This window comes from Henckelia pumila, chromosome 2 (genome assembly GCF_033568475.1).
Source record: "Henckelia pumila isolate YLH828 chromosome 2, ASM3356847v2, whole genome shotgun sequence".
NCBI classification, from domain to species: Eukaryota; Viridiplantae; Streptophyta; class Magnoliopsida; order Lamiales; family Gesneriaceae; genus Henckelia; species Henckelia pumila.
Window position 1 is genome coordinate 4,670,756 of NC_133121.1, and position 27,818 is coordinate 4,698,573.

Here is a 27,818-nt window from a genome sequence, read left to right on the forward strand (position 1 = left end):
CACATCTTGATATCTTATCAGTGCACAAAATCATTAAATATATTTATTTTCAAAAAAAGTTATCATGTAATTTTAATAAATAAATAGTTCATCCGCGGTGGGTAAATAATATATATATAGAGTTTTTTTCAAGTACCCACCTATCATGCCCACTACCATGCCCATTAATGATGTGACACTATTCTATTGGATGTGATAAATTGTTGGTCCAATAGAATAGTGCCACATCATTGGTGGGCATGGTAGTGAGCATGATAGGTGGACACTTGAAAGATATATATATATATATATATTTGTAATTGTTTTACTCCTCTCACTTTCAAGCTTTAATGAATCTGTAATCTTTCCTGGACCACTCTATTTTATTCTCCAATTTCCAATGTAATTTTATATTTGTCAAATTGTGACCCCATTTTTAAAATATGACGAGTAAGATCATATAAAATATTTTCTAGATAAAATTGACAATTCTAAAAATATTACAAATGGCAATTATATAAATTAATTAAACATTTGAAGGCGATTTAACTTGTAGCCTAATGACATAGGGACAACTAATTGACCATGCCTAGTTGTTATTATATTACAATTAATGAGAAAAAAGTACTATTAGATTTGGTAGTTGGTACGTCCTTATAACTTGGAAAGGGATAACTATTACATTCTTTTTTCTTTTAATTTAATTTAGCAAAAAATAATAATTTAATATCTAGTTAATTTATTAAATTTTTTTTTTTGAAAAAAAAAACACGTGGTTTACAGGTTGTCTCGGGAATTAGTCAAATACAAAAGTATTCATATTTAAATTATTCCATTTATACGTAGAAATCAAAATCTACGCATGTTGTGCATTTTTTTAAAAAAAATAATAATACCTCTCGTTATATATTTGTATAATTGAAAAACGATAATGCTACATAGATTATTTTTATAGAAAGAGTAGGTCTCTCGTGACTCGTGAGACGATCTAGTAGATTTTTATCATTGAGATGAGTCGATTTACTTAATGTATTCTATGAAAATAATGTTTTTCATGATTCAAGTCGAATATCTATATCACAAAATTAATCAGTTTTTTATGAGTTTTGTGATAATAAATAAATTTTTTCGAATGGATGGGGAGGAAAGGAGAAAAAATTTGGAAAACATAATGTTGTCCACAAAGAAGCACGAGCCTTATCCTCTGTATAAGAATAAGATATATCGCACTAAGCAAGAATTTATTGAACTTTTGGAGACATGCAATCGATTTGAAGATATGTGGGGCTTCAATTGTGACATATAAATGTCACTTTTTCGACTATAAATGTTCTCTTGATAAGATAATGTTTACATCACACACTTTACAATATTAATCATAATCTCAAAGTACCAACGTCAAATCGCAAGTGATCTCAAATGCTGAATTTTTCAAAATAGAATTTTAAATAAATTATAAATATATATTATAATATTATTTCATATAAAAAATATTGTAAATATATGAAATATGTGCTACAACGTATATATTAGTGATAATTGTTTGCCCATGTTGGATAGAAGTGTAATGTAATGAAGAAGCTAATAAAAAAACTCTAAAACAAGATCAATAGGCTAGCTAATATATTATTCTTTTTTTAAAAAAATCGAGCAAATTTACCCTATTTGTGGATATGCCCAATTTTTAAGAACATGGGGTTTTGAATGTAATTAATTAATATTATACACAAGAGTTTTCGTATTTTTTTAAATTTTTTTTACAGGGATTACTGGTGCAATTTGCCAACTTACTTAATTAATTTTATAGTACAACTCTTTACTAATTTCATTAAAATCTTGACATTTATTTCCTTGGACAACAACACAACACATATGGGGCACAATAAATTGTACATGCAAGACTTAAAAATGGATATAGGTGTTTAGGTTTTGTGGTCTTGAATGCAATTCTTGTATGCGCGCGAACACACATATACATATAATATGTATATATACAAATAATGATTAATTATTTAATGGATTAATTTATTTAAAAGACATTGACATAAATGTGTGCATCTAATATAATTGTACATCAATATCTGTGTAGTGTTTAATTTTCTGCAAAAGAAAAAAAAGTAAAAAAAAGAAAGGGGGATGGGGTATGTGAAAGCTATATATGATCCTAAATGGTAAAATTGAATTCCCACTTTCCCATTGTCATATCAAGCTGTTGTACTATCCTATCATTATTGCCATTGATAGGTGTATATGCATTGCATGTAAATAATTTATCATAATCAATACATACATATGCCACTCATTAATAATATTTTACTTTTTTCTAAAAGTTTTCGAGATCATACTAAAATTAAATACTTCAAAATAATTATTTACGAGTTTTTTTTTTATAAGAAATGTAAATCAAAATTTTCGGTAGAATAAATTTTGTGATTTTTTTAAAAAAAGTATATGGTCTTTTATAGTTTTTATTTACATTTTTATGATTTAAGGTTACATTATTGTTTTGTGAAGCAAATCATGATACTAAGTTGCTCTCTGTCATTTATTTATTGCGATATGGTAGTGAATAGAGATAAAAGAAATCAAGTAAATTATTTGAAAATAATAATAAGTTCACGATTAAATGGATTTCCACATGTGTGCATTCATGTCTCCATGATCTATTCTTCATATTACACGCCAATAATAATGGGTGATAATATTTTATGAATATTAAGCATTTAAAATTCAACCCGTCACAAAAAAATTAAGAAAATTTAAATTCTATGATCGAAATTGGACTCATAAATTAATAATTTGTTTGAGAACAATGATGACACGATGCTTTCTAAGATATAAATCGAGTAGGTTTTTCTTGTGACAGTCTGACATGTATTTTTACATTAAAAAAAATATTTTTTTATGAGTTGAGTCGAAAATTAATACGTGATATAGTCTTACACGAGTGTTCGTGATGTAAATCAGGGCATAATGTACAAATTAATCACAGATTTTAAAGTTTTATTTAATTTTTTCAAAAAAAAAATATAATAACCAATACGAAATTCGCATACTAAAACAATTATTATCCCAATTCAAAGTTGGATTTGAGATGATCACCATCTCTAATATAAAAAGATTCACGATCCCGATTATTCTTCGTAATTATAACAAGAAAATTAATTCCTTTACTATTTTACCATGAAAATTCAGATTTAAATGTAAAAATTATTACAAAATATACATATCAAAATAATCTCGTTTCTCTCTCTATTACGAATATGGTTGTTGGGATGAATACAGACACAACCACTTCACAGCCTGTGTTGAATCTCTCCACGCCCATGCCTACTCTAATATACTCTATTATTATCGTAAATATTTCCCATTATTACTAAATAATTATAGGATAATCTTTAAACCACCAATAATTACGCAGAAAAATATAGAATCTCATTGATCATCGTAGCCTTAAAAAGGTAATCTTTGCCCAATTATGCTCTTGCATGCTATATTTACTGCCCTCTATTCTCGGCCAAAAGTCAAACCCCCTTTTGTTTTCCTAAAAAACGATTATTGGGCCGCTTCTATTTTAGATAAATAATCTCTTGCAAATCTTGATTTATGTTCGGATTGTGAAAGATTGGTTCTTTTTTTAAAAAAAAAATTTAAATTTTCTTGCAGTGCTTATATTTTTAACAGCTTGTTGGTTGCTCAAGTGGGGGAGGAGTCTTGGACTTTGTGTGGAAATTGACTTTGGATGGTGTTGCCTTCTGAGGGTACAAAAAGGGAGTGAGCTTTTGCAAAAAAAAGAGCAGCAAATTTGCAGAAGACACGAGCCTATACATACATACGGTGTCTGTATCTATATCCACCTGTATGCACATACATACGCACTGTATAGGCATCTGTAATCGCCTGTTGCTATTCTGGGCTGCGCCGCTCGTGCACCGCCGATATTCCCGATATCCCATCTTCTGTGATTCGCAGATCTCGTGACCCATTAATGAAAGAAGATCGAGATTTGGTTGATTGTTTATGATTCTTATTTGAACCAAAGATCGGATTTTGTACCTTTGCTTCGGGCTTGCTCTTGAAGAAGGTACATTATATTATGATGATTTCAAGTTTCAACTACTTGAGGGCTTTGGGTTACTGGATTTACAATTGGAGTTACTTGGATTATTTTTGTGATTTTCTTGTGTTCTGGGATCGTAAATTGGCTTGATTTGTCTGTTGGTGTCTTTGTTTAATACTTTTGTGGTGTGTGGTGTTAGTATATCAGCATGATTAGATTTCTTTTGGAGGAGTGCAAAAGTTTGTTAACTTTCTGGTGTTTCGGTTCGTGTAAAAAGCTTGATTGTGTGAATTTTTATCTGAAACAGGTACTGGTATTAGATATATACTGTTTTGATGTGGGATTCTGATTCAAGAAATGCCGAGTGTTGTTGAAGGAGAAGAGGTTTTCTTTGATACCAAGGATCGATTGGCATCCGACGAGTTTTTCACTGTGCAAGAAGATTCTGTTTGTAGCCATATGGAGTATGGTGTTTGGGTGAACAAGCCACTTAGTGTCAAGGAAAGAAGGGAAAATTTTTTGAGCAAATTCTTTGAGGATTCAACTTATGGTGGGTTTGAAAGAGTGGAAATGGAAAGGGCTGCGGAATCTAGTGCATCATCTAGTGCCAGTATGGATGAAACTTTTCTATGTGAAAGACGGCAATCTAACAGCGAAGCACGTAGTTCGGGTGATTATTCGGATCAGGATTGGTTGGATGACATATGCATCAATCGGGAGCCAGAGATCGATGGAAGTCTTGAAACTGGTCGTGTCTCGGTAGGCGAAAGCCTCGACGCGGACAAGAAAAACAAGAACTTGATACGATGGTGGAAACACTTGGTGGAGAAGATGAGAAGGCAGAGATCCCATATTCCGACTTCCAGCATGGGGAAGATGGCTCGAGTTAGGACAGAACAGAATAGGAAGAAGTGTGTGGAATGTTCCGCGGTCTATACCGGACAACAGATCAATGCTCACAATGGCCTTATTTGGACTATGAAGTTTAGCTCCGACGGCAAATTTCTTGCTAGTGGTGGTGAAGATGGGGTCATCTGCATATGGCGTGTGAGCGCGGTGGATTCCTCTTGCAAGACTGTGAACTGCGATTTTGGCCGCCAAGGATCGATGGATAGGTCCTGTCATCAAAGAAAAACAGTGTGCCACACTCATGTCATCCCTGAAAAGATTTTCCATATCGAGGAAGAGCCATTGCAGAAGTTGAAGGGGCATTCGGGCGAAATTTTGGATCTTGCATGGTCCCCTTCTAATGTTAGTCAAGTTACCTCAACTTGAGCAGTAGCTTTCCCATTTAACCTTATATGTCTGAATTCTGAAGTAGTTTTTTTTTGCTGTAGCATCTTCTATCAGCATCAACAGACAAAACCGTGCGTTTGTGGAAAGTAGGATCGGACGAATGTCTTGGAGTTTTCCATCACTGCAACTATGGTTAGCATAAAAAAACTTACCATTGATTCTTTGGCATTTGTAAATGTTGTGTTGTTGACTAAATAAAAAAGAAACTAAACTTACCTCGGTTTTCTGGCGGGTTCAGTAACGTGTGTGCAATTCAATCCTGTGGACGAGAGTTGCTTCATCAGTGGCTCCATTGATGGTAAAGTTCGAATTTGGGGAGTCCACAAGAAGAGAGTAGAGGACTGGGCGAACATTCGAGATTTAGTGACAGCAGTATGCTACCAGCCAAATGGAAAAGTATGATTCACAACGATATTTTTATTGAGTTGAAATTGATTCTACCAACTACGAAGTTTCTTAACATCTTTCCCATTTCAAATATTCGCAGGGTTTTGTCGTGGGTTCTGTTTCCGGCACCTGTCGTTTCTTTGAAAGATCAGGTGCACATTTCTTCCCTGTTAATAGAACTTTGTATGATGTCAGTATATGCTCAAACGAGAAGATTTTAAACCCAATTTTTTCATTATACAGAAGGCGAACTGCTGTTAAAAGCAACGATTAACTTTCGGGGAAAAAAGTCATCCGGCAACAAAATTACTGGCATTCAGGTATATCATATTCCCAAACTGCTGAAACTGTAGTTGTCAAACGTGGATGAAGTCTTAAACAGATTTTTTTCTCTTCCAGTTTCTCAAGGACAACACGCAAAGGGTGATGATAACGTCTGAGGATTCAAAAATCCGAGTACTTGATGGGCTGGAGGTTGTCCGCAAATACAGAGGTGCACAAATGAATTGATTCTAGTTCTTGAAAACAATACCAGTCAAGATTTGTAAGCTTACCTTTCTGAACCTGTTTTCAACCAAACAGGTCTGGCAAAATCAGGTTGTCAAATGTCGGCTTCGTTTACTTCAAACGGAAGGCACATTGTATCAGTTGGGGACGATTCTCGTGTTTACCTGTGGAACTACGATGATCCATGCATCCAAAAAAACAAACACACCAAATCTATACGTTCTTGCGAGCATTTGTTCATTGAGGGTGTGTCAGTAGCAATACCCTGGACAGATTTAGATGTGAACTGCAATATGTTTCCGTCGAACAACTGTTTAGAAGCCTCATCAAGGTCCTGGGATTTCGAACGCTTCTCCCTAGCGAACTGGTTTTCAATGGACAGTTCATCTAGGGGTTCTGTAACATGGCCCGAAGAAAAACTTCCTTTATGGGATTCACCATCTTCAGAAAATGATTGTCATCCCTGTAAAGAATGTGGCGATCATTTTCATCAAAAACAGCAGCACAGTATTAACTCCAGAATTGTATCAGCAACATGGGGCCTCGTGTTCGTGACTGCTGGTTGGGACGGAACAATCAGAACGTTTCATAATTATGGATTGCCTGTTCAAAATTAGAATGTCAATTTATGTACATTGTTCGTTCAACGGAGTTGAAAAACAGCAGAAATGGTTGCATTAAGCTTCAAAAGCACGCATCTGTTTCCATGGTGGAAACTTGTTGGAAGAGATGATGCCCGAGTTTGGTTTCTATTTCACCGAGTTTCAAGAATCTTGGCTTTCATACAAGGCCAAAGTAATATGTTAGGCTTAGTAAGGTCAGCAACAAACTATTTTATGTGGTTCAATTCATTGGTTCAACAGATCGTAAATTCTTTCGAATGTAAATTACATCATTTGCAGAAATGACAGTTCCAATGTTAAAGTTAACAAGCAGATAAATATTTAGTTCTTGGTTTGTAGTACAAGTACTTGTTTAACCATAGAGAAACATAGCATCAGCGGACATTTTTCCAGCCTTCTTTACTTTGTTTTTGCGCAATAACACATCAGAATCAAATTAATAAGATCATGACATGCTACCTTTAAGACATTAACCTCGGATGTGTCCGATGTTTCAAATCTATTCTCATACATGGGATCCACAGGAAACAAATAATAGATCTTACATGTAAGAATAAATAAGGATAATTCGATATAAATTATAATGATCTCTCAAAAAAGAAAGAGATAAAAGTTTGCCACTAATGACCAAGCATAATTGGAAATTATGTTTTCATATCCGGAGTTAATGTAGCAATGACCATATCCATCAACAAATTATTCATTTTCATTTATGGCCATACGTACATCATGATCCAGTAAACCTAATGTTTTCGTCCTACCTACTAATTCCTTGTTTAATTTCCCAACATCTCTCTTGAAAAGACCCTAAAAATACTTCTACCTCCATCCCATATATATTGTTTTCTTTTAATTTTCACATATTAAAAAAAATGTATTGAAAAAGCAAATTATATATAAAATTCCTATTTTAAACCTATTCAATGTATTAAAAAATGATTGCACAATTTTCAAGGTGTAGTTAATAGAGGTATATTAGTAAAGAAGTGTAAAAAAATATTACTAAATGTGTTATATGACTATATATTTGGGATAAATAAAAAGGAAACGTGGACAATACAATTGAGACGGAGGGAGTATAATATTGTCTAAAACGAGCGTTTAAGTGAAGAATTATGTTTTCAACTCGGAGAAGAAAGACAACATAAAGAAGAAAAAAATCATTATAAATCATGAATAAATAATATCATGTTTGACATATAAAGATGAGATAATAGATATTTACTAATAGATGCTAATGTCCATGTCAAATTAAGACGACATAATTCCTTGTCTACTTTGTACACAATCTCCAGCAGAGGCAAGTAAAAATTTCTTGCATGTTAGGGACGTGTGAATGATCAGTTCAGTGATCAGCCGATCCGAATTATTAAAAAGTAAAAACTGATTTTTTTTTTAACCGAACCAAGTAGATTAAAACTTATTATTTAAAGCCAAACAAACCAAACCGTTTAAAATCGATTAATCGAAATTTGTATATAAAACATGAAATAATTCATTTTTCTTTAAAAAAATAATGCCATATTTATTGAATAATACAATTTGTCTAAAAGAATTAGTCATGAAAATGAATAATTATACTCAAAATATCATAGAAACATTTGATGTTATAACAGACCGATATAAAAAAACATTTACCAATTCTTAAATGTACACACTCATTTCACTTTCATTAATCCATTTTTTAAAAAGTAATGGTCACTCAACCAATAGTTTCAAATATAAAGCCGAATAACTGAACAAACCGAACCAAACTTCTGAATTAAATTGGTTTAAATGGTTGTTTCTTTTATTCAAAAATGTGATCGCTCTTCCTGCATCTTATGGTAATATATCAAATGACAAGGTACAAATATCATCGTGTGGCAGTAATCCCATAGTAAGACATGCATTAATATCCAATATTTTAATACTTACCAAAACCGTTTATTGCACGTTTTCTTCTAAACAATTCTGGGCTTATAAGTTGATATTTGACAAACAATCTTGTGATATCCATTTTTCATCTCTAGGTACTGAAAAATATTGAAGAAAAATGCTACAAAGTTGATCATCCATGATGTTTTGATATCGCCCCTGTTCTGGGAATTTTTCTGTTAGTTCAAGCAGAGTACATTTGGACTTGTATCTGAGGAAATTATATTCTATTTTGTTCTCTCGTTCTTGACTAACAGAGTAGAAATTATTGGTCCATTGTTTCTAAAGTTTATGGACACCAGAAAACGAATGTAAGAACATTTATTTGTTTGATTTATTGTTGTATTACTACTTAAGCTTCATATTTATCATGTAATTTGATCTTCACTGAGGAAAGTCTCAACGATTTTCACGAGTCTAGACTCTAGATGATTATGTTTATGGGACAAGATTAACATCTCTCCACGAAAACTATACAATAATCTTAAGGATAATTTCATTCAAGAATTGATAATAGCCCTTGTTGACCGACCATTGTTCTACCACACAATACATCACCTAGCAAAATGATGTCGAAGAATCGGAGGTTGGACTAGATTTGTGAAGGGCTTCAGTCTCGTGCTGTAAATGGACTAGATTAGTCATCAAGACCTCTGATGTGAGAATGCAATTAATCAAAATCTGACACTTATACTTCTGTTTCTTGTTAGCAGGGATGACCCATACAAAAAGAAGTTGCAGAGGCTGAAATTATCTACTGCAGGAAAGACCAGTAAACCTAAGTTTCTGGAACTAAAAGTGGTGCTACTTATCCTTCTAATTGCCACTATTCTCACCCTTCTTTCTTCTCCAACAGTTTGTCATCACAAAACTTTATCTCACACACTTTCCCAGTAAGTCTTGCTTTCTTTTATTTCCACTCGCTCATACTTACTGAAAGCCCCCAAGATGTATATCTAAGCCTGAGGCATAATGTGAGTCGGCCCTTGCACGGAAGCCCGCAAGGCCAAAAGTTTTCTATCAGCGATTTATATAGATAGATAACTGCAGCACAATTTTCTATTTCAATTAGGAAACTCGCATGGAAACATGTTTTGTTTCCGCTACAATAAAATCCTGGTTCCACCCAGCTGTGATTATGGATTCTTATATTAGTTATAGTTTGCAGTCTGATATATATGGTAGTGTTTGGGATTGCTTCTAGGAGCGCTTTGGAGCTTTTCCTTCACAAACATCCTAGAAGCAATCCCAAACACTACCATAGTATTATAAGAAACAATAGTCAGCTTCTCTATATGTAAGGTATAATGCAAGCCAGTCTTTGTGAACAGGTGGATATGGGGTGGGCCAGATCCTCGCTACATATCAGAGTTAGATATCAACTGGGATGATATTTTGAAAGTGTTGGAGCAATTACCTGAAGATAGCAGAATGCAAGGAGTTGGTCTTCTTAATTTTAACGAAAACGAAATTCTTCGATGGAGACAGTTTATTACCACTGCCAATCACACGGTTCTGCACCTGCAACCTGCTGAGAAAAACGTTACGTGGGAATCTTTGTACCCTGAATGGATTGATGAAGAACAAGAATTGGATGTTCCCAATTGCCCTTCTCTACCAAAACTTGTAGTTCCAAGACAACGACTTGACCTCATTGCGGTTAAACTTCCTGGTAGAAATGATGCAAAATGGTCTAGAGATGTTGCCCGACTGCACATACAGATCTCTGCTGCTGCTTTAGCTGCCTCTAGCAAGAGCGACTACCCGGTGCATTTGCTTTTATTGTCGACCAGATTTCCAGTGCCAAATCTGTTTATATCCAAAGATCTTGTTGCACATGAAAGAAATTCATGGTTATACACACCAAAGCTGAATGCACTGAGAGAAAAGCTTCGGCTTCCAATAGGATCATGTGAACTTGCAATACCTCCTGGAGCCACAGGTAAACTCAAACCAAGCTTTCTTATTTCTCAGTAAGCAAGAAGTATAGAATGATGTATATTCTAAATAAAATTGAAGTTTATGTGGTTCATAACTGCTTGACAAGCTGCTAACGCAACCTCGTGAAAACAGAACAAGATTACTCAGGCAAAAGGAAGCGAGAGGCATATGCCACGATCTTGCATTCAGACCATATCTATGTTTGCGGGGCCATAGTTGCAGCTCAGAGCATTAGAATGGCAGGATCTGGCAAAGATCTTGTAATTCTTGTTGATGATACAATCAGTGATCACCACAGAAGTGGTCTTGCATTGGCAGGCTGGAAAATTCGAACTATACAAAGAATAAGAAATCCTAAAGCAGAAAAGGATGCATACAATGAGTGGAACTACAGCAAGTTCAGATTATGGCAACTAACAGATTATGATAAGATAATTTTTATCGATGCTGATTTGCTTATTCTCAAAAACATTGATTTCTTGTTCCGAATGCCAGAAATTTCAGCGACAGGAAATGCTGGAACCCTCTTCAACTCCGGAGTAATGGTGATAGAACCATCAAATACCACATTCCGACTTTTAATGGATCACATAAACGAAATAGAATCCTATAATGGTGGAGACCAGGGTTACTTGAACGAAATATTTACATGGTGGCACCGCATACCCAGGCACGTGAACTTCCTCAAACATTTTTGGGCTCATGACGATGAAGAAGCAAAGCAGAAAAAAACTCACCTCTTTGAGGCAGAACCACCTATTCTTTATGGTCTTCACTACTTGGGAAATAAGCCATGGTTGTGCTACAGGGACTATGATTGCAACTGGAATGTTGACTTATTACAAGAATTTGCCAGTGATGTTGCCCATCAAAGGTGGTGGAAAGTGCATGACACCATGCGTGAAAACCTGCAAGATTATTGTCTGTTGAGGTCAAGACAGAAGGCACAGATAGAATGGGATAGACGGCAGGCAGAGAAAGGAAATTATTCTGATGGTCATTGGAAGATCAAAATACAAGATACTCGAATTAAGAGATGCATTGATGATCACTGCCATTGGGAGGGAATGTTGCGGCATTGGGGGGAGACAAATTTGACTGATAGTGAATTCCAAGTTCCTACGCTGCCAGCAATGTAAATGGGCTCTGCAAATTTATGATTAGATCATTTTATCGACACATAAGTGACTAATTGGAGCAGTTTAGCATCTGATCTTAGTACTTTGTGCTTCTTAACGCATCTTAACCTTCAAAACAATAGAAAAGTTGATAACTGATAAACATGGTTGCAGCATACGTTAACTAACGAGGAGAAACCAAACATGTTATTAAAAATAGTACTTCACACTAAGAGCATTTTTCAGCACAAACAGATTAGCAGAATAGAATACTTGAGTATTTACTTCTTCAGTATATCAAATACACAAAAACATTCATTAAGCAAGTTGAGAAATTAAACCGCAAGCTCGAGATTAAATTCCTGGACAATCAACATTGCACAGCTGAAAGACCAAATTCCTTGAGCAATCTAGATTGTATATGTCCACGACTGTAAATAATTTCACCGATATCTAACTGCATTACAGGAGCCTTTAATCTATTAGTTGTTCCTAAACTTCTGAGCATGTTTTTACACAAAGTCAAGTTGGTACTCTTTAAAGTAGGAGGGTGAGCAACCGTAGTCTTTTGCTCTTATATGAAATGAGTGAGACAAAGAGATGTTTGCTAGTGCTGAGATGGATAGTGGGTAACAGAATAAAGTGGCCAAAAGTGACATTCGGTCTCTTCAACATAAACCCACCCATTTCTTAAATGACAATGCTGCTTCTCTCTTCTTCAACTGAGATTCAGTCTGGAATTGTGGTGCTTTGCCTTTATAGAGTGTTTTATGGTACTTCAAGAAAAGAGTGCGATATTTGTATTTGTCTACAAATATATTTCCTTTCTCCATCATTTCCACTACTTCATTTGCTCGAACAAAGAATCCACCTCTCACAAATGTGTAAAGTACAGCATCCAAGAGTTCCTGATCAAATCTCATTCCACTGGAAAAAGCAAAAGCTTTCATCTCACCCCATAATTCGGTTACCTCAATATATTTCCCACCTATAGCAGAATACCCGGTTACTAGAGAATGGAATGTCTGTGCATTGGGGGCATGTCCTAAGCTTATCATCTTCTTCAGAGCCTTCTCGGCGTCTTGCATTAGCCGTTTCTTGCAGAAAAAGTGAATGACATTATTCCATTCGTGAACTCCAGATTCCACCACTTGCCCTTCCTTTATTTCCTGTAATAGCTTTCCCATTAAACCAGTTTCTCTGGCCTCCGTAGAACTTTTGACCAACTCATCAAATGTTCGATGACCACCTCTGGGTATTTTAGACTCTTTCATTTCCTTGAATAGATGAAGTGCCTTTTCAGTATTCTTTTCAAGAACCTGGGACTGAATCATTGCCTCATAAGAACTGGCATCTAGCTGCACACCAGCCTTACGAGCATCTCTTATTAATGATGCTACTTCACCCATTCGATTTTCTTTAAAGTATGCTGTTAGAAGGGATCCATACACCGAGGAACTAGTTCTAATGCCAGCCAATCGCAATTCATCAAGAAGGTCATGCGCCTGATCTAGCCATCCAAGGGCAATGCATGAGTTGATAACATTAACCAAAGCTGAATTATCAGCAGACACTGGTGCATCTTCTCTTTCTGCCTTAATTAAAAAATCTGCCAAATCCTTTAGTTTACCAGCTTGCAAGAAAGCTTTAACTAACTTCACGTAAGTTTGCTCGGTAGGTCTGAGAATACCTTTTTCACTAGTAATTAATTCAACATGCTTCTGTAACTTTGCAATCAACATATTGAGTAAGTCTTTTGCCTTAGCTTCAAGTCTCAAAAACTTTCTGTCCCTTATAAAATCTTCATAAGATAAGAAATGATGTCCAAGCAATACAGGTTTTTCAGCTTGATCGGAGTTTTGGTACAAATCCTTTTCAAAATCATCTGGATGAGATGGCATACTACCATTTTCACGAGTTCCAAATATTAAATTAGCCACACCCAGAGAATTTTGAGCTTTCTTTGCCTTGTGAAGCATCTCCAGTACCATGCCTGATGCAGAATCCAGATCCCCAAATTTCAAGTGACAAGAAAGCAGGAAGTTGTAGAATTGCCGAATCTGAATATCAGTTACATTATGAGCTTCTTCAATATGTCTCTTAATCTTTTTGAGATCCTCTCTTCGACCATTTCTTTCATAAACATGTGCCATGACGATTAACAGTGTTGCATCAGGTTTCATATTTATCCGAGGCATCATTTCAAGGAGTTGTTCTGCTTTTCGAGTAGTTCCAAACAGAAGTGACCCCGCCAAAGCAATGGTGAATGCAGTTACATTTGGTTTCATGGCAATCAATGGTTCGTTTGCCTTTTTTCGAGGATCAATCCTACTGTCCTGAAACAAGTAACTTATTTCAAGAGTCAACTCAGCTGCAAGGTAAGCCCCAGACGAATTTTCTGACATATAAGCAATTATCGCAGACCAAGCTGCCACAGGTGGGAAATGTTCCATTTCAATCAGCTTTCTCAAAAGGATGGATGAAGGAACTGATAATCCACATTTAGCAAGACCCAAAGAGAGAAAAATCAAAATCTCCCTGTCAAATAATGTGTGCTTGTTCTCTCCAAAAGCTTTATCCACCAAACCATAAGCTCTCTCAATCCATTGAAGGTCTGAAGTCTCAGTCAAACTTGAAATTAACTTGGTCACAGTAGATTTCCTGGCAAACCCTTCAACTCGCATGTGCTTCTCATGCAAATCCCATGCATCATTAAGTCTGCGCTCATCAATTGCATTCTCCAACTCCTCATGAAGTTTACCCAAGTCACGAGCCCGGACTAAAACGGTTCCAGCAACAGTTGAAAAATGGCACGATAGATGCATCAAGCCATGATAAATCTTTGAGTAGCTCGGCCTCCTGTATGAATAAGTAAAATACTTGTGGCCACTTCCTACCTCCTTACCCCAGATAGAAATTCTTCCAATAAAACTTGGCAAAAACTTCGAGGAATAATTCGTTGTTCTATGGCTTACTTCTCTGAGAAGTGCCATTTCCTCAATCTACTCACGCGGACATTTCGTCAAACATCATAACTGCATCAAATGCAAGAAAATCTCAAAGATTGAATTTTGGAAAGAATTTTCATACTTAGTCGTCTGCCTAAACAACTGACTGATTATGAATTAAAGTTGACCAGGAAAGTAGGCCAAATTGAGCACCGAATTGGGCTGGAAGATGAAGTAAACTACGTGACTGGAATAAATTTGATATCAAAATTTATCAAAGAATCGCCGCATTGATTATATAACAGAGTATTTGATGTCTCGAAATGCTTAAAAATTATAAGGATAACCAAAACAAGGTTGGAAACTTGAAGATCAATACTTTTTCAAAACTGGCATACGGCATTCTTTTTATTTATTTATTTATTTTTACAGTCACATTCATATTTCATATTTGGGAAAATTAGATTTTTTTTGTCATATATGTTGTCATATTTAAAACAAAAGTACAATAACTTGGATATGGGTATCTTGGGTATTGGTTTTAAAGGTTAAAATAATATTTTTGACATAAAAATATATAAAAAAAATTTCTATGAGATGATTTTACAAACAGAGACAGACCTAATCTTAAAGCTAGATTAGGTATATATATATATATATATATATAATATATATATATATATATATTAGGGTCCAATATGATAAATATATAGATAGTCTTTTTTTTTTCTTTTTTCTTTTTCGCTTATCTATTGTTTGATATGGGCTCACTACAATTTCAAATGGAGTTTTAGAAATTTCAATGTCTGACAATTATATTGGATGGATAGTAAACTGTATAATAAATATAAATTCAATTTATATTAGTAAGTTTTACTAGAAATAAAATTAACAATATTTAATTATCATATCACAACTAGATAGTGAAGTAGTTACTTTCGGGATTGCAGCGTTCGCTGTCACTGACAACGGACACTGCACATTGGCAGCGTCCGCTCTCTCTGGCAGCGAATTATTCGGTGTTTAAATTGGACATGATTTTATGTAAAATTCAGTCTAATTAATTTTCAATATAAAGATTCATCTCCTCATATTTGATATTACAATATTAAATTCATTATAGACACCGTTTGGTTTGAGGTATGATATAAGTAATATATAAATAATTAGTATAATGTAATAAAAAATAAATAAGAAACGATAGTTAAAATTGTATTGGATTTGATTGATAGATTATGGTTTATTTGATTTGATTGATTAAATTTTATATAAAAATGTTAAATGACTATTTTGTCTTTTTAACAATAAATAAAATAAAAATTATATTATTTATAAGGGATAATATAGTAATTTGAATTCAATGATTTGATTGATGTGAGATAAATAACTAATGATTTGATTGATGTAAAATAAATAGTTAATATATAGATAAATAATATGATGAGAAGAACGTAGGATGAGATGAGATGAGTTGTACATATATTAGTAATATCGTGAACAGAACGGTGCCTTATTGAACTAATTTAATCTTAGATTCATAATAAAAAGTGAAAATAATGTGTATTAAATTATAAAAAGATAACCCATATTTTTTAAATAATATAAAAAAGTTAACTCTTCAATGTAATTAATTAAAAAATAATATAAAAATAATCCACCGGCATTAGATCTCATGTGCTTAATTCTTTATATATATATATATATTGTAATATAAGCTAATATTCTCTATTAAGTTTAGAAAACTAACCTAATAAAAATTAGTTTTTATATCATTATTATGATATTGATATTTGATACATTTAAAAATATATGAAAAAAATAAATGATATATAAATTTAGAGACTAAAAAATTTCATAATATGTATAGTTGATAATTTGGCAAATCTTTTGTTATAAATTTTATGCACGTAAAATTTAGCTTCTCCTGAGAAAAAATCCTGGTTGTCACTTCTCACAAATCAATTTGGTGAGAATAATTTTTTATCTGAGTAAACCATGAAAAAGTATTACTATATATATCAAATATATTGATTTTATCATAATATGAACATGATTGACTTATCTCACGGATATAAGATTAATCGGATGATAGAATGTCTCTCGTGTGTCTTTGAACAAAAGGTGAAAGTCGATGACTCAATTGCATTGAAAATGTTTGACTTGTATGTTAGAGTGACTTGTGTTTGTTGAATGTCTGACTCGAACAAAGCAAAATGACATTTTCTTGTTGGCGACCAACCTTTTTACATAGATTGGATCGTGTGACATATGACCCAATTAAACGAAAAACTAATACGAACATCTTCTTGATATCTATTGATTATGTGACTACCGATCAAACGTTCTACTATTCTACCAACACAAACACTCATTTTCTTCTATTTGTTCGAAACATGGGCTGAATCAAGTGTTTTTCGAAGTCAAAGTTATGGTATCATCTATGTAACTTATGAATATGATAAAAAGAAAATAGTTCGTTGATATTTTTAAGAGCTTGTAAATTTTTTTAAAAAAAACTTTATTGAGCTTGAGTATTCAATGATGAATTAGGATATTAAAGCTCTAGACCGACTCAAACTCATGCAAAACAACTCGAATCAAGGTACTTGCAAACTTGATTAAAGCCAATGAATCGTTACCAAATATAATACCCTTAAAGGGAACATCAAACTAGTCCTACAACTATTCTCATTAGCTTATGTTGGCATCTATGATAACTTCAATTATGAGGTTTGTAATTTTTTCAATTGGCATTGATGGGATTCATTTAAAAACAGGACAAAATTTTTATATATTTTTTTAGTGAATTGAATTCGAGGATATTTTCTCCCTTCAAACAAATGTGATGAATCTAATGTAACATCCAACATTCATTTGGTGTGTCGGACCCGTAGGATCACAAAATGTGTGAATCCTACACCAAAAGAAGCGTGTATCACATAATCACCCAAAGAAGTATAACTAACCTTGCTTTTTATGTTATAACGAGTAAGGGCATTCCACAATGGCTAGACCTGGCCACGGGCCGGTTTTGATCCGGTTCCGGGTCGGAACCGCCGGGTACGGGTTGGTATTTTACCAACAGTTAATCGGCCCGCCCTTGGCCGGTTTCGGTTCGGGTTGGTGAACCGGCGGTTCCGGTCCGAGTTCGGTTAACCGCCGATTTCGGGTCCGGGTCAACTCTTGTTTTTTTTAAAAAAATAATATTTTTTTAAAAAAAAAACTTTAACAATTAAGCTTTAAAAACTCTATCAAATATTTTATTATCTCAATAAAAACTATATATAAATTTATTAAATAAAAATATATATATTTAAACTTTTAACATCTTTTAATATTATATTTATTCAATAAAAAATATATGACATTTCAACTTTCAACATTTTATATTAAAAACTATATTTATCTCAATAAAAAAATATATTATATTTATTAAATAAAAAATATATTACATTTCTTATATTAAAAATTATATATATTTCAATAAAAAATTTATTACATTTATTCAATAAAAAATATATTATATTTCAAATTTCAAAATTTTATATTAAAAAATATATCTATCTCTTACATTTCAATTTAAACATCTTGTATACAAAATTTATTACATTTAATTATTTTCAATCAGATTCTAATGTCAAATGATCTATTGGCCTAGTGACAAGAGTTATGTGTCAATACCAATTGGTCTTGGGTTCAAATCCAATATGTGTAGGTTTTAAATATCCATGGCTGAATGGTTAAAGTGCCCCAACTCAACATCAACTGATTATTATATCATTTGCTATCTCGAAAAAGTATTTTCTTTCTTACCGGAGGTCGTGAGGCGCTCTTATAGCCCGCCCCTCCCAGACGAGTAATGCAGTCAATGGCCAGAAGGTTATGTTCGATTCATCCCAGACGGGTTTCATAAAAAAACCGTGACCGGACTGGTCCAGTCCGGTCACGGTTCCGGGTCAAACCCGTTGACGACCTAATTCTGGATCATCTTCTGGAATCGTATAACTATCAAAAGTGAGTGACTGTTCATCGGAACTGTTATAGTCCGAATACTCATAAGTCCAATACCATTGGTGTCCAATAGCTTTGATAGTAATGTGAAACGCCCTAAAACTACTAAATGCGGAAAAACTTTTTTCTTTTTTTTTATGCTATACTATATACATATACGCCCATACATATATGTATAAACTTTAAAAATAATATTACAAATAATAACTCGCTTAATAAAATAATAAACATTTATTTGATAAAATCTTGAGTCATGCAATAGATAAAATAATGTCTATAATAAAAATTTATAACTTATGTCTACTAAAATCATGAAAAATCAATAAGTAATCATAACCACTGAAAACATAAAAATATCCTAAATAAATAACTCATGCATAAATAAAACTCTAGCGAGACGGTCACGGGGCCACTGCCATGCTCGCTCATACGTCCTCGCCACCGGTAGGAGCTACATCATACTCACCTGCACCATATAAGCGTAGTGAGCCTAGAGGCTCAATATGTCTAATACTTTATAACAAGGTTAAAAATAATGCATCACGTAAATACTAATACATATACATGTACATGAGCATGCGTGGAAACATTTTTCATAACATAAATGCTTAATCATAAATCTTATACATAACATAACTTTCTTCATCATACATAACATAATTGAGCATGTCATAAACATAAAAACTGTGTATGGTCATATCCATGAATGTGACTAATAACTGTGCCGACTGATCAGTCTAAAGAACCATCGTACGTAGCGGTGGATAAATCCACCTCTATGCTGGTAGTAAACTACCTCTGTGCCAGTGGTAAAACCCACTTCTATGCCGGTAGTAGAACTACCTCTGTGTCAGTGGTAAAACCCACTTCTATGCTGTCACATCACTTCAATTTCCATAAAAATATTTTTCATGCTCAAATCTTAATCATAAACACATCATAAAATATTTCATGTATGCATGCACTTAAAATATGTCCGTAATATATATTTAATTAATTTTAATAATAAATATACTTTTACTTAAAATAGACTTCATGCATAAAAATAATTAAATATATATTCCGAACTTAGTTTATTTTCATGGATTGGTCCAGACTGCTGGTCTCTCTACTAACCCCTTAACTGACTTAAAGCCTGTTAACTAACTTAAAGCCCATAATTAAATAATTAATTTTAAAAATTATAATTTTTACTAAAATAAAATACTTAAATGTTATTGGGCTTAAATAAAAATATTTAGGCCCAATAACTAATTAATTCATAAAAATTCCTAGACTGACCCAATAAAATCACTGACTAGCCCAAAAATTCCAATGGGCCCACGGGCCCATAAAATTATTGGGTTAACTTAAAAATAATTTAAAAATCCTAAATAAAATTAATTGGAAGCCCAAATAATTTTATTTCTAATTAAATGGCCCAAAAATCCAATTAAAACATTAAACATTTTAAAATTAAAATACTCGAGCCCGGCCCACCTAGCCCGGACCCGGACATGCCTGACCCGACCCTAGACCCTACTGAACCGACCCACTACCCTGACCCGACCCGGAACCACCCAGAACCCCCCTACCCGACACCCCCCCTCTCCTTGCCCTCGGCTGCGCGAGCAGCAGCCTTCCGGGGCAGTTGCCGCCGTGCTCCGGCCGTCCACTGGCCGGAGCACCACCACCTACCTCTAGCCCTCTTCAAGACGTTTCCAACCATGTAAGAACCAGCCCAAACCATCAAGTATAGAGGGAGAACGAAGCTCCGCAAAACTGCCTACCCGCAGCTCGCGCGCAGACAGGAGCAGCTGTGGCGTTTTGCTTCGTTCTCGAGATTCCGACCACCTAAAATCGCGAAACCAATTGGAAAACTCAGCCAACATCTAGTAGGTTCCAACCCAACAAACCTCACCCAAAATAGTGGCCTGAGGAGGGATAACGAAGTCTTCTCCCTCAGAACACAAATCTGTGCGATCTGGTGCACTAGAGGAGAAGTGCTTCGTTTCAGACCAACCATGGACAAAACCAACAGGACCACACGACCACAAGGACCCTAAGACATGCCCTCAGATGTGGATTAGCCGCCTGGACCTTTACCATGCATAAAAAACGTGATCATACTCATGAAAGATCAAGCAAAACGTGAGAAAAAGGAAAGGAAAATACCATCTGCATATACTTCTGAACAACAAACATATATACCACAAACTTTCTGCTGTAAAAACCAAAATAATAGCTTATATGGTGTTGAGAAAAGAATTAAACATGCCTTTCGTAATTATTTGACAACGAACGATGCGTTTACGGGACTCCAGGACGACGAACCTCCAAAATAACTCAAAGAACTCAAAGCTTTCGGCTATGGGGCTGTTGTTTCTGTTGAAGCCGATGAAGGAGAAGGTGAGGGAGAGGATGGAGGCGGCTTAGACGTGAGTTTAGAGTGTAGGGTTTGGTTTAGGATAATTTTTTTTGTATAATAAATATTAACTAAATAATATAGATAATATACCATAGAAAAATATAATTTAAAACTCTCTAATAATAATAAAAATTTGATAAAATATCTCCTAATCTCGAAATTATTAAATAGGCAAATTTTAAAAATTAATAAAAGTCAATAAAGAGACTAATTTTGGCTAAAAATAGCCCCTTAAATAAATATATAACTAAATACTAAAATTTTCTTGACAAAATACCTTAAAATATTATTTTAAGGCTCATAAAACTCATAAAATATTTTTGGCTAAATATTTTGGTATCTCGTCCGTCCACGGTCCCGTCTACGCGATCAAAACCAATTAATTTTCATAAATCACAAAAATCACTAATTTTGGGTTAAATGCTAAAATAACTTAAATCATGCATATAAATCACATAATAACACATAAATTCATTTAACCCTTATTTTAAAAATTAATTTCTCCTAATTATGCATTCGAATTTACGTATTAAAATTTCCTGGTGTTACAATTCTCCCCCCCTTAAATTGAATTTCGTCCTCGAAATTCGACGGAATCTGTCTGGGAGGCATTCTGTACCACCACATATTTCTTTACGTAAATCGCAATGCATAACTAAGGGTTTCAAAAGTCTTACTGAACATGAAATACTTAAAATTAATACATATGCTCCTTCTAAATCTTATTAAAACATTTAAAACTTACAGACCAGTAGCAGGATTTCTGAGCTTCACGTGGCAGATGGACACCCTCCGAGGACCGTGCTCTGATACCAATTGAAACGCCCTAGAACTACTAAATGCGGAAAAACTTTTTTCTTTTTTTTTTATGCTATACTATATACATATACGCCCATACATATATGTATAAACTTTAAAAATAATATTACAAATAATAACTCGCTTAATAAAATAATAAACATTTATTTGATAAAATCTTGAGTCATGCAATAGATAAAATAATGTCTATAATAAAAATTTATAACTTATGTCTACTAAAATCATGAAAAATCAATAATTAATCATAACCACTGAAAACATAAAAATATCCTAAATAAATAACTCATGCATAAATAAAACTCTAGCGAGACGGTCACGGGGCCACTGCCATGCTCGCTCATACGTCCTCGCCACCGGTAGGAGCTACATCATACTCACCTGCACCATATAAGCGTAGTGAGCCTAGAGGCTCAACATGTCTAATCCTTTATAACAAGGTTAAAAATAATGTATCACGTAAATACTAATACATATACATGTACATGAGCATGCGTGGAAACATTTTTCATAACATAAATGCTTAATCATAAATCTTATACATAACATAACTTTCTTCATCATACATAACATAATTGAGCATGTCATAAACATAAAAACTGTGTATGGTCATATCCATGAATGTGACTAATAACTGTGCCGACTGATCAGTCTAAAGAACCATCGTACGTGGCGGTGGATAAATCCACCTCTATGCTGGTAGTAAACTACCTCTGTGCCAGTGGTAAAACCCACTTCTATGCCGGTAGTAGAACTACCTCTGTGTCAGTGGTAAAACCCACTTCTATGCTGTCACATCACTTCAATTTCCATAAAAATATTTTTCATGCTCAAATCTTAATCATAAACACATCATAAAATATTTCATGTATGCATGCACTTAAAATATGTCCGTAATATATATTTAATTAATTTTAATAATAAATATACTTTTACTTAAAATAGACTTCATGCATAAAAATAATTAAATATATATTCCGAACTTAGTTTATTTTCATGGATTGGTCCAGACTGCTGGTCTCTCTACTAACCCCTTAACTGACTTAAAGCCTGTTAACTAACTTAAAGCCCATAATTAAATAATTAATTTTAAAAATTATAATTTTTACTAAAATAAAATACTTAAATGTTATTGGGCTTAAATAAAAATATTTAGGCCCAATAACTAATTAATTCATAAAAATTCCTAGACTGACCCAATAAAATCACTGACTAGCCCAAAAATTCCAATGGGCCCACGGGCCCATAAAATTATTGGGTTAACTTAAAAATAATTTAAAAAGCCCAAATAAAATTAATTGGAAGCCCAAATAATTTTATTTCTAATTAAATGGCCAAAAATCCAATTAAAACATTAAACATTTTAAAATTAAAATACTCGAGCCCGGCCCACCTAGCCCGGACCCGGACATGCCTGACCCGACCCTAGACCCTACTGAACCGACCCACTACCCTGACCCGACCCGGAACCACCCAGAACCCCCTACCCGACACCCCCCCTCTCCTTGCCCTCGGCTGCGCGAGCAGCAGCCTTCCGGGGCAGTTGCCGCCGTGCTCCGGCCGTCCACTGGCCGGAGCACCACCACCTACCTCTAGCCCTCTTCAAGACGTTTCCAACCATGTAAGAACCAGCCCAAACCATCAAGTATAGAGGGAGAACGAAGCTCCGCAAAACTGCCTACCCGCAGCTCGCGCGCAGACAGGAGCAGCTGTGGCGTTTTGCTTCGTTCTCGAGATTCCGACCACCTAAAATCGCGAAACCAATTGCAAAACTCAGCCAACATCTAGTAGGTTCCAACCCAACAAACCTCACCCAAAATAGTGGCCTGAGGAGGGAGAACGAAGCCTTCTCCCTCAGAACACAAATCTGTGCGATCTGGTGCACTAGAGGAGAAGTGCTTCGTTTCAGACCAACCATGGACAAAACCAACAGGACCACACGACCACAAGGACCCTAAGACATGCCCTCAGATGTGGATTAGCCGCCTGGACCTTTACCATGCATAAAAAACGTGATCATACTCATGAAAGATCAAGCAAAACGTGAGAAAAAGGAAAGGAAAATACCATCTGCATATACTTCTGAACAACAAACATATATACCACAAACTTTCTGCTGTAAAAACCAAAATAATAGCTTATATGGTGTTGAGAAAAGAATTAAACATGCCTTTCGTAATTATTTGACAACGAACGATGCGTTTACGGGACTCCGGGACGACGAACCTCCAAAATAACTCAAAGAACTCAAAGCTTTCGGCTATGGGGCTGTTGTTTCTGTTGAAGCCGATGAAGGAGAAGGTGAGGGAGAGGATGGAGGCGTTTTGACGTGAGTTTAGAGTGTAGGGTTTGGTTTAGGATAATTTTTGTTGTATAATAAATATTAACTAAATAATATAGATAATATACCATAGAAAAATATAATTTAAAACTCTCTAATAATAATAAAAATTTGATAAAATATCTCCTAATCTCGAAATTATTAAATAGGCAAATTTTAAAAATTAATAAAAGTCAATAAAGAGACTAATTTTGGCTAAAAATAGCCCCTTAAATAAATATATAACTAAATACTAAAATTTTCTTGACAAAATACCTTAAAATATTATTTTAAGGCTCATAAAACTCATAAAATATTTTTGGCTAAATATTTTGGTATCTCGTCCGTCCACGGTCCCGTCTACGCGATCAAAACCAATTAATTTCCATAAATCACAAAAATCACTAATTTTGGGTTAAATGCTAAAATAACTTAAATCATGCATATAAATCACATAATAACACATAAATTCATTTAACCCTTATTTTAAAAATTAATTTCTCCTAATTATGCATTCGAATTTACGTATTAAAATTTCCGGGTGTTACAATTCTCCCCCCCCCCCTTAAATTGAATTTCGTCCTCGAAATTCGACGGAATCTGTCTGGGAGGCATTCTGTACCACCACATATTTCTTTACGTAAATCGCAATGCATAACTAAGGGTTTCAAAAGTCTTACTGAACATGAAATACTTAAAATTAATACATATGCTCCTTCTAAATCTTATTAAAACATTTAAAACTTACAGACCAGTAGCAGGATTTCTGAGCTTCACGTGGCAGATGGACACCCTCCGAGGACCGTGCTCTGATACCAATTGAAACGCCCTAGAACTACTATTTTGGGTGAGGTTTGTTGGGTTGGAACCTACTAGATGTTGGCTGAGTTTTGCAATTGGTTTCGCGATTTTAGGTGTCGGAATCTCGAGAACGAAGCAAAACGCCACAGCTGCTCCTGTCTGCGCGCGAGCTGCGGGTAGGCAGTTTTGCGGAGCTTCGTTCTCCCTCTATACTTGATGGTTTGGGCTGGTTCTTACATGGTTGGAAACGTCTTGAAGAGGGCTAGAGGTAGGTGGTGGTGCTCCGGCCAGTGGACGGCCGGAGCACGGCGGCAACTGCCCCGGAAGGCTGCTGCTCGCGCAGCCGAGGGCAAGGAGAGGGGGGGTGTCGGGTAGGGGGGTTCTGGGTGGTTCCGGGTCGGGTCAGGGTAGTGGGTCGGTTCAGTAGGGTCTAGGGTCGGGTCAGGCATGTCCGGGTCCGGGCTAGGTGGGCCGGGCTCGAGTATTTTAATTTTAAAATGTTTAATGTTTTAATTGGATTTGTGGGCCATTTAATTAGTTAGAAAATTATTTGGGCCTCCAAATAATTTTATTTGGGCTTTTTAAATTATTTTTAAGTTAACCCAATAATTTTATGGGTCCGTGGGCCCATCGGAATTTTTGGGCTAGTCAGTGATTTTATTGGGCCAGTCTAGGAATTTTTATGAATTAATTAGTTATTGGGCCTAAATATTTTTATTTAAGCCCAATAACATTTAAGTATTTTATTTTAGTAAAAATTATAATTTTTAAAATTAATTATTTAATTATGGGCTTTAAGTTAGTTAACAGGCTTTAAGTCAGTTAAGGGGTTAGTAGAGAGACCAGCAGTCTGGACCAATCCATGAAAATAAACTAAGTCCGAAATATATATTTAATTATTTTTATGCATGAAGTCTATTTTAAGTAAAAGTATATTTATTATTAAAATTAATTAAATATATATTACGGACATATTTTAAGTGCATGCATACATGAAATATTTTATGATGTGTTTATGATTAAGATTTGAGCATGAAAAATATTTTTATGGAAATTGAAGTGATGTGACAGCATAGAAGTGGGTTTTACCACTGACACAGAGGTAGTTCTACTACCGGCATAGAAGTGGGTTTTACCACTGGCACAGAGGTAGTTTACTACCAGCATAGAGGTGGATTTATCCACCGCCACGTACGATGGTTCTTTAGACTGATCAGTCGGCACAGTTATTAGTCACATTCATGGATATGACCATACACAGTTTTTATGTTTATGACATGCTCAATTATGTTATGTATGATGAAGAAAGTTATGTTATGTATAAGATTTATGATTAAGCATTTATGTTATGAAAAATGTTTCCACGCATGCTCATGTACATGTATACGTAGTAGTATTTACGTGATACATTATTTTTAACCTTGTTATAAAGGATTAGACATGTTGAGCCTCTAGGCTCACTACGCTTATATGGTGCAGGTGAGTATGATGTAGCTCCTATCGGTGGCGAGGACGTATGAGCGAGCATGGCAGTGGCCCCGTGACCGTCTCGCTAGAGTTTTATTTATGCATGAGTTATTTATTCAGGATATTTTTATGTTTTCAGTGGTTATGATTACTTATTGATTTTTCATGATTTTAGTAGACATAAGTTATAAATTTTCATTATAGACATTATTTTATCTATTGCATGACTCAAGATTTTATCAAATAAATGTTTATTATTTTATTAAGCGAGTTATTATTTGTAATATTATTTTTAAAGTTTATACATATATGTATGGGCGTATATGTATATAGTATAGTATAAAAAAAAAAAAAAAGTTCTTCCGCATTTAATAGTACTAGGGTGTTTCATTTGGTATCAGAGCACGGTCCTCGGAGGGTGTCCATCTGCCACGTGAAGCTCAGAAATCCTGCTACTGGTCTGTAAGTTTTAAATGTTTTAATAAGATTTAGAAGGAGCATATGTATTAATTTTAAGTATTTCATGTTCAGTAAGACTTTTGAAACCCTTAGTTATGCATTGCGATTTACGTAAAGAAATATGTGGTGGTACAGAATGCCTCCCAGACAGATGAATAGACGCGGAAGACCTCCACCTCCACCGCCACCTCCGCAGAACCCTATGACAGCACTGGAACAGGCCAGTGCTACGATGATGGCAGGGATTACTGCTCTGTTGGAGCAGCAGGCTGCACGTCCCAGACTATCCCATGAGGAGGACGTGGCTGAGAGGTTCCAGAAGAAGGGACCTAAGGAGTTTGCTGGGACCACCGATCCTTTGGTGGCTGAGGGATGGATTCGCTCTCTTGAGTCCATCTTTGATTACATGGGGATCACAGACACCGACAGGGTGAACTGTGCGACGTACATGATGAGAGGGGATGCAGCCCTTTGGTGGGAGGGTGCAGTTAGGGGAGTTCACTTGCCCACACTGACGTGGACGGAGTTTAGGCATATCTTCTACGCCAAGTACTTTACTGAGGATGTGCGCAGCCGCATGATCCGTGAGTTCATGAGTCTCCTTCAGGGGGACAGGTCTGTTGTGGAGTATGTGAGCCAGTTTGAGAGGGGCTGTCGCTTTGTGCCCATGATTGCTGACAGTCCGCAGGAGAAGCTGCGACAGTTTGTGGAGGGACTGAAGGCTGAGATCAGGCATGATGTGCGTATGGCAGACGTTTTTA

The 27,818-nt window shown here is 35.0% G+C and overlaps 3 protein-coding genes across 4 annotated transcripts; 2 read left to right on the forward strand and 1 right to left on the reverse strand.

Annotated features, from left to right (window-relative positions):
- Window positions 1–3,518: 3,518 nt before the first annotated feature.
- On the forward strand, window positions 3,519–7,157 carry LOC140880641 (uncharacterized). Its single transcript, XM_073285261.1, has 8 exons — window positions 3,519–4,063; window positions 4,347–5,290; window positions 5,377–5,467; window positions 5,574–5,731; window positions 5,823–5,874; window positions 5,966–6,042; window positions 6,122–6,215; window positions 6,305–7,157. Exons 2-8 carry the CDS (start codon window positions 4,397–4,399, stop codon window positions 6,844–6,846), a joined length of 1,908 nt encoding a protein of 635 aa, XP_073141362.1. The 5' UTR covers window positions 3,519–4,063; window positions 4,347–4,396; the 3' UTR covers window positions 6,847–7,157.
- Window positions 7,158–8,833: 1,676 nt separating this feature from the next.
- On the forward strand, window positions 8,834–11,856 carry LOC140880642 (UDP-glucuronate:xylan alpha-glucuronosyltransferase 1-like). The gene is made up of 4 exons (XM_073285262.1): window positions 8,834–9,080; window positions 9,483–9,662; window positions 10,101–10,711; window positions 10,843–11,856. Exons 1-4 carry the CDS (start codon window positions 9,061–9,063, stop codon window positions 11,847–11,849), a joined length of 1,818 nt encoding a protein of 605 aa, XP_073141363.1. The 5' UTR covers window positions 8,834–9,060; the 3' UTR covers window positions 11,850–11,856.
- LOC140880640 (pentatricopeptide repeat-containing protein At1g03100, mitochondrial) lies at window positions 11,718–15,103 on the reverse strand. Of its 2 annotated transcripts, XM_073285259.1 has the most exons (2): window positions 12,512–15,103; window positions 11,718–11,856 (listed from the first exon to the last, which is right to left on the reverse strand). In XM_073285259.1, the coding sequence occupies exons 1-2, from the start codon at window positions 14,819–14,821 to the stop codon at window positions 11,830–11,832; spliced, it is 2,337 nt and encodes a 778-aa protein (XP_073141360.1). In that variant the 5' UTR covers window positions 14,822–15,103; the 3' UTR covers window positions 11,718–11,829. The 2 variants fall into 2 exon arrangements, with proteins under 2 accessions (XP_073141360.1, XP_073141361.1); XM_073285260.1 differs by lacking the exon at window positions 11,718–11,856 and having other exon boundaries at window positions 12,130–15,103.
- Between the last annotated feature and the right edge of the window lie 12,715 nt (window positions 15,104–27,818).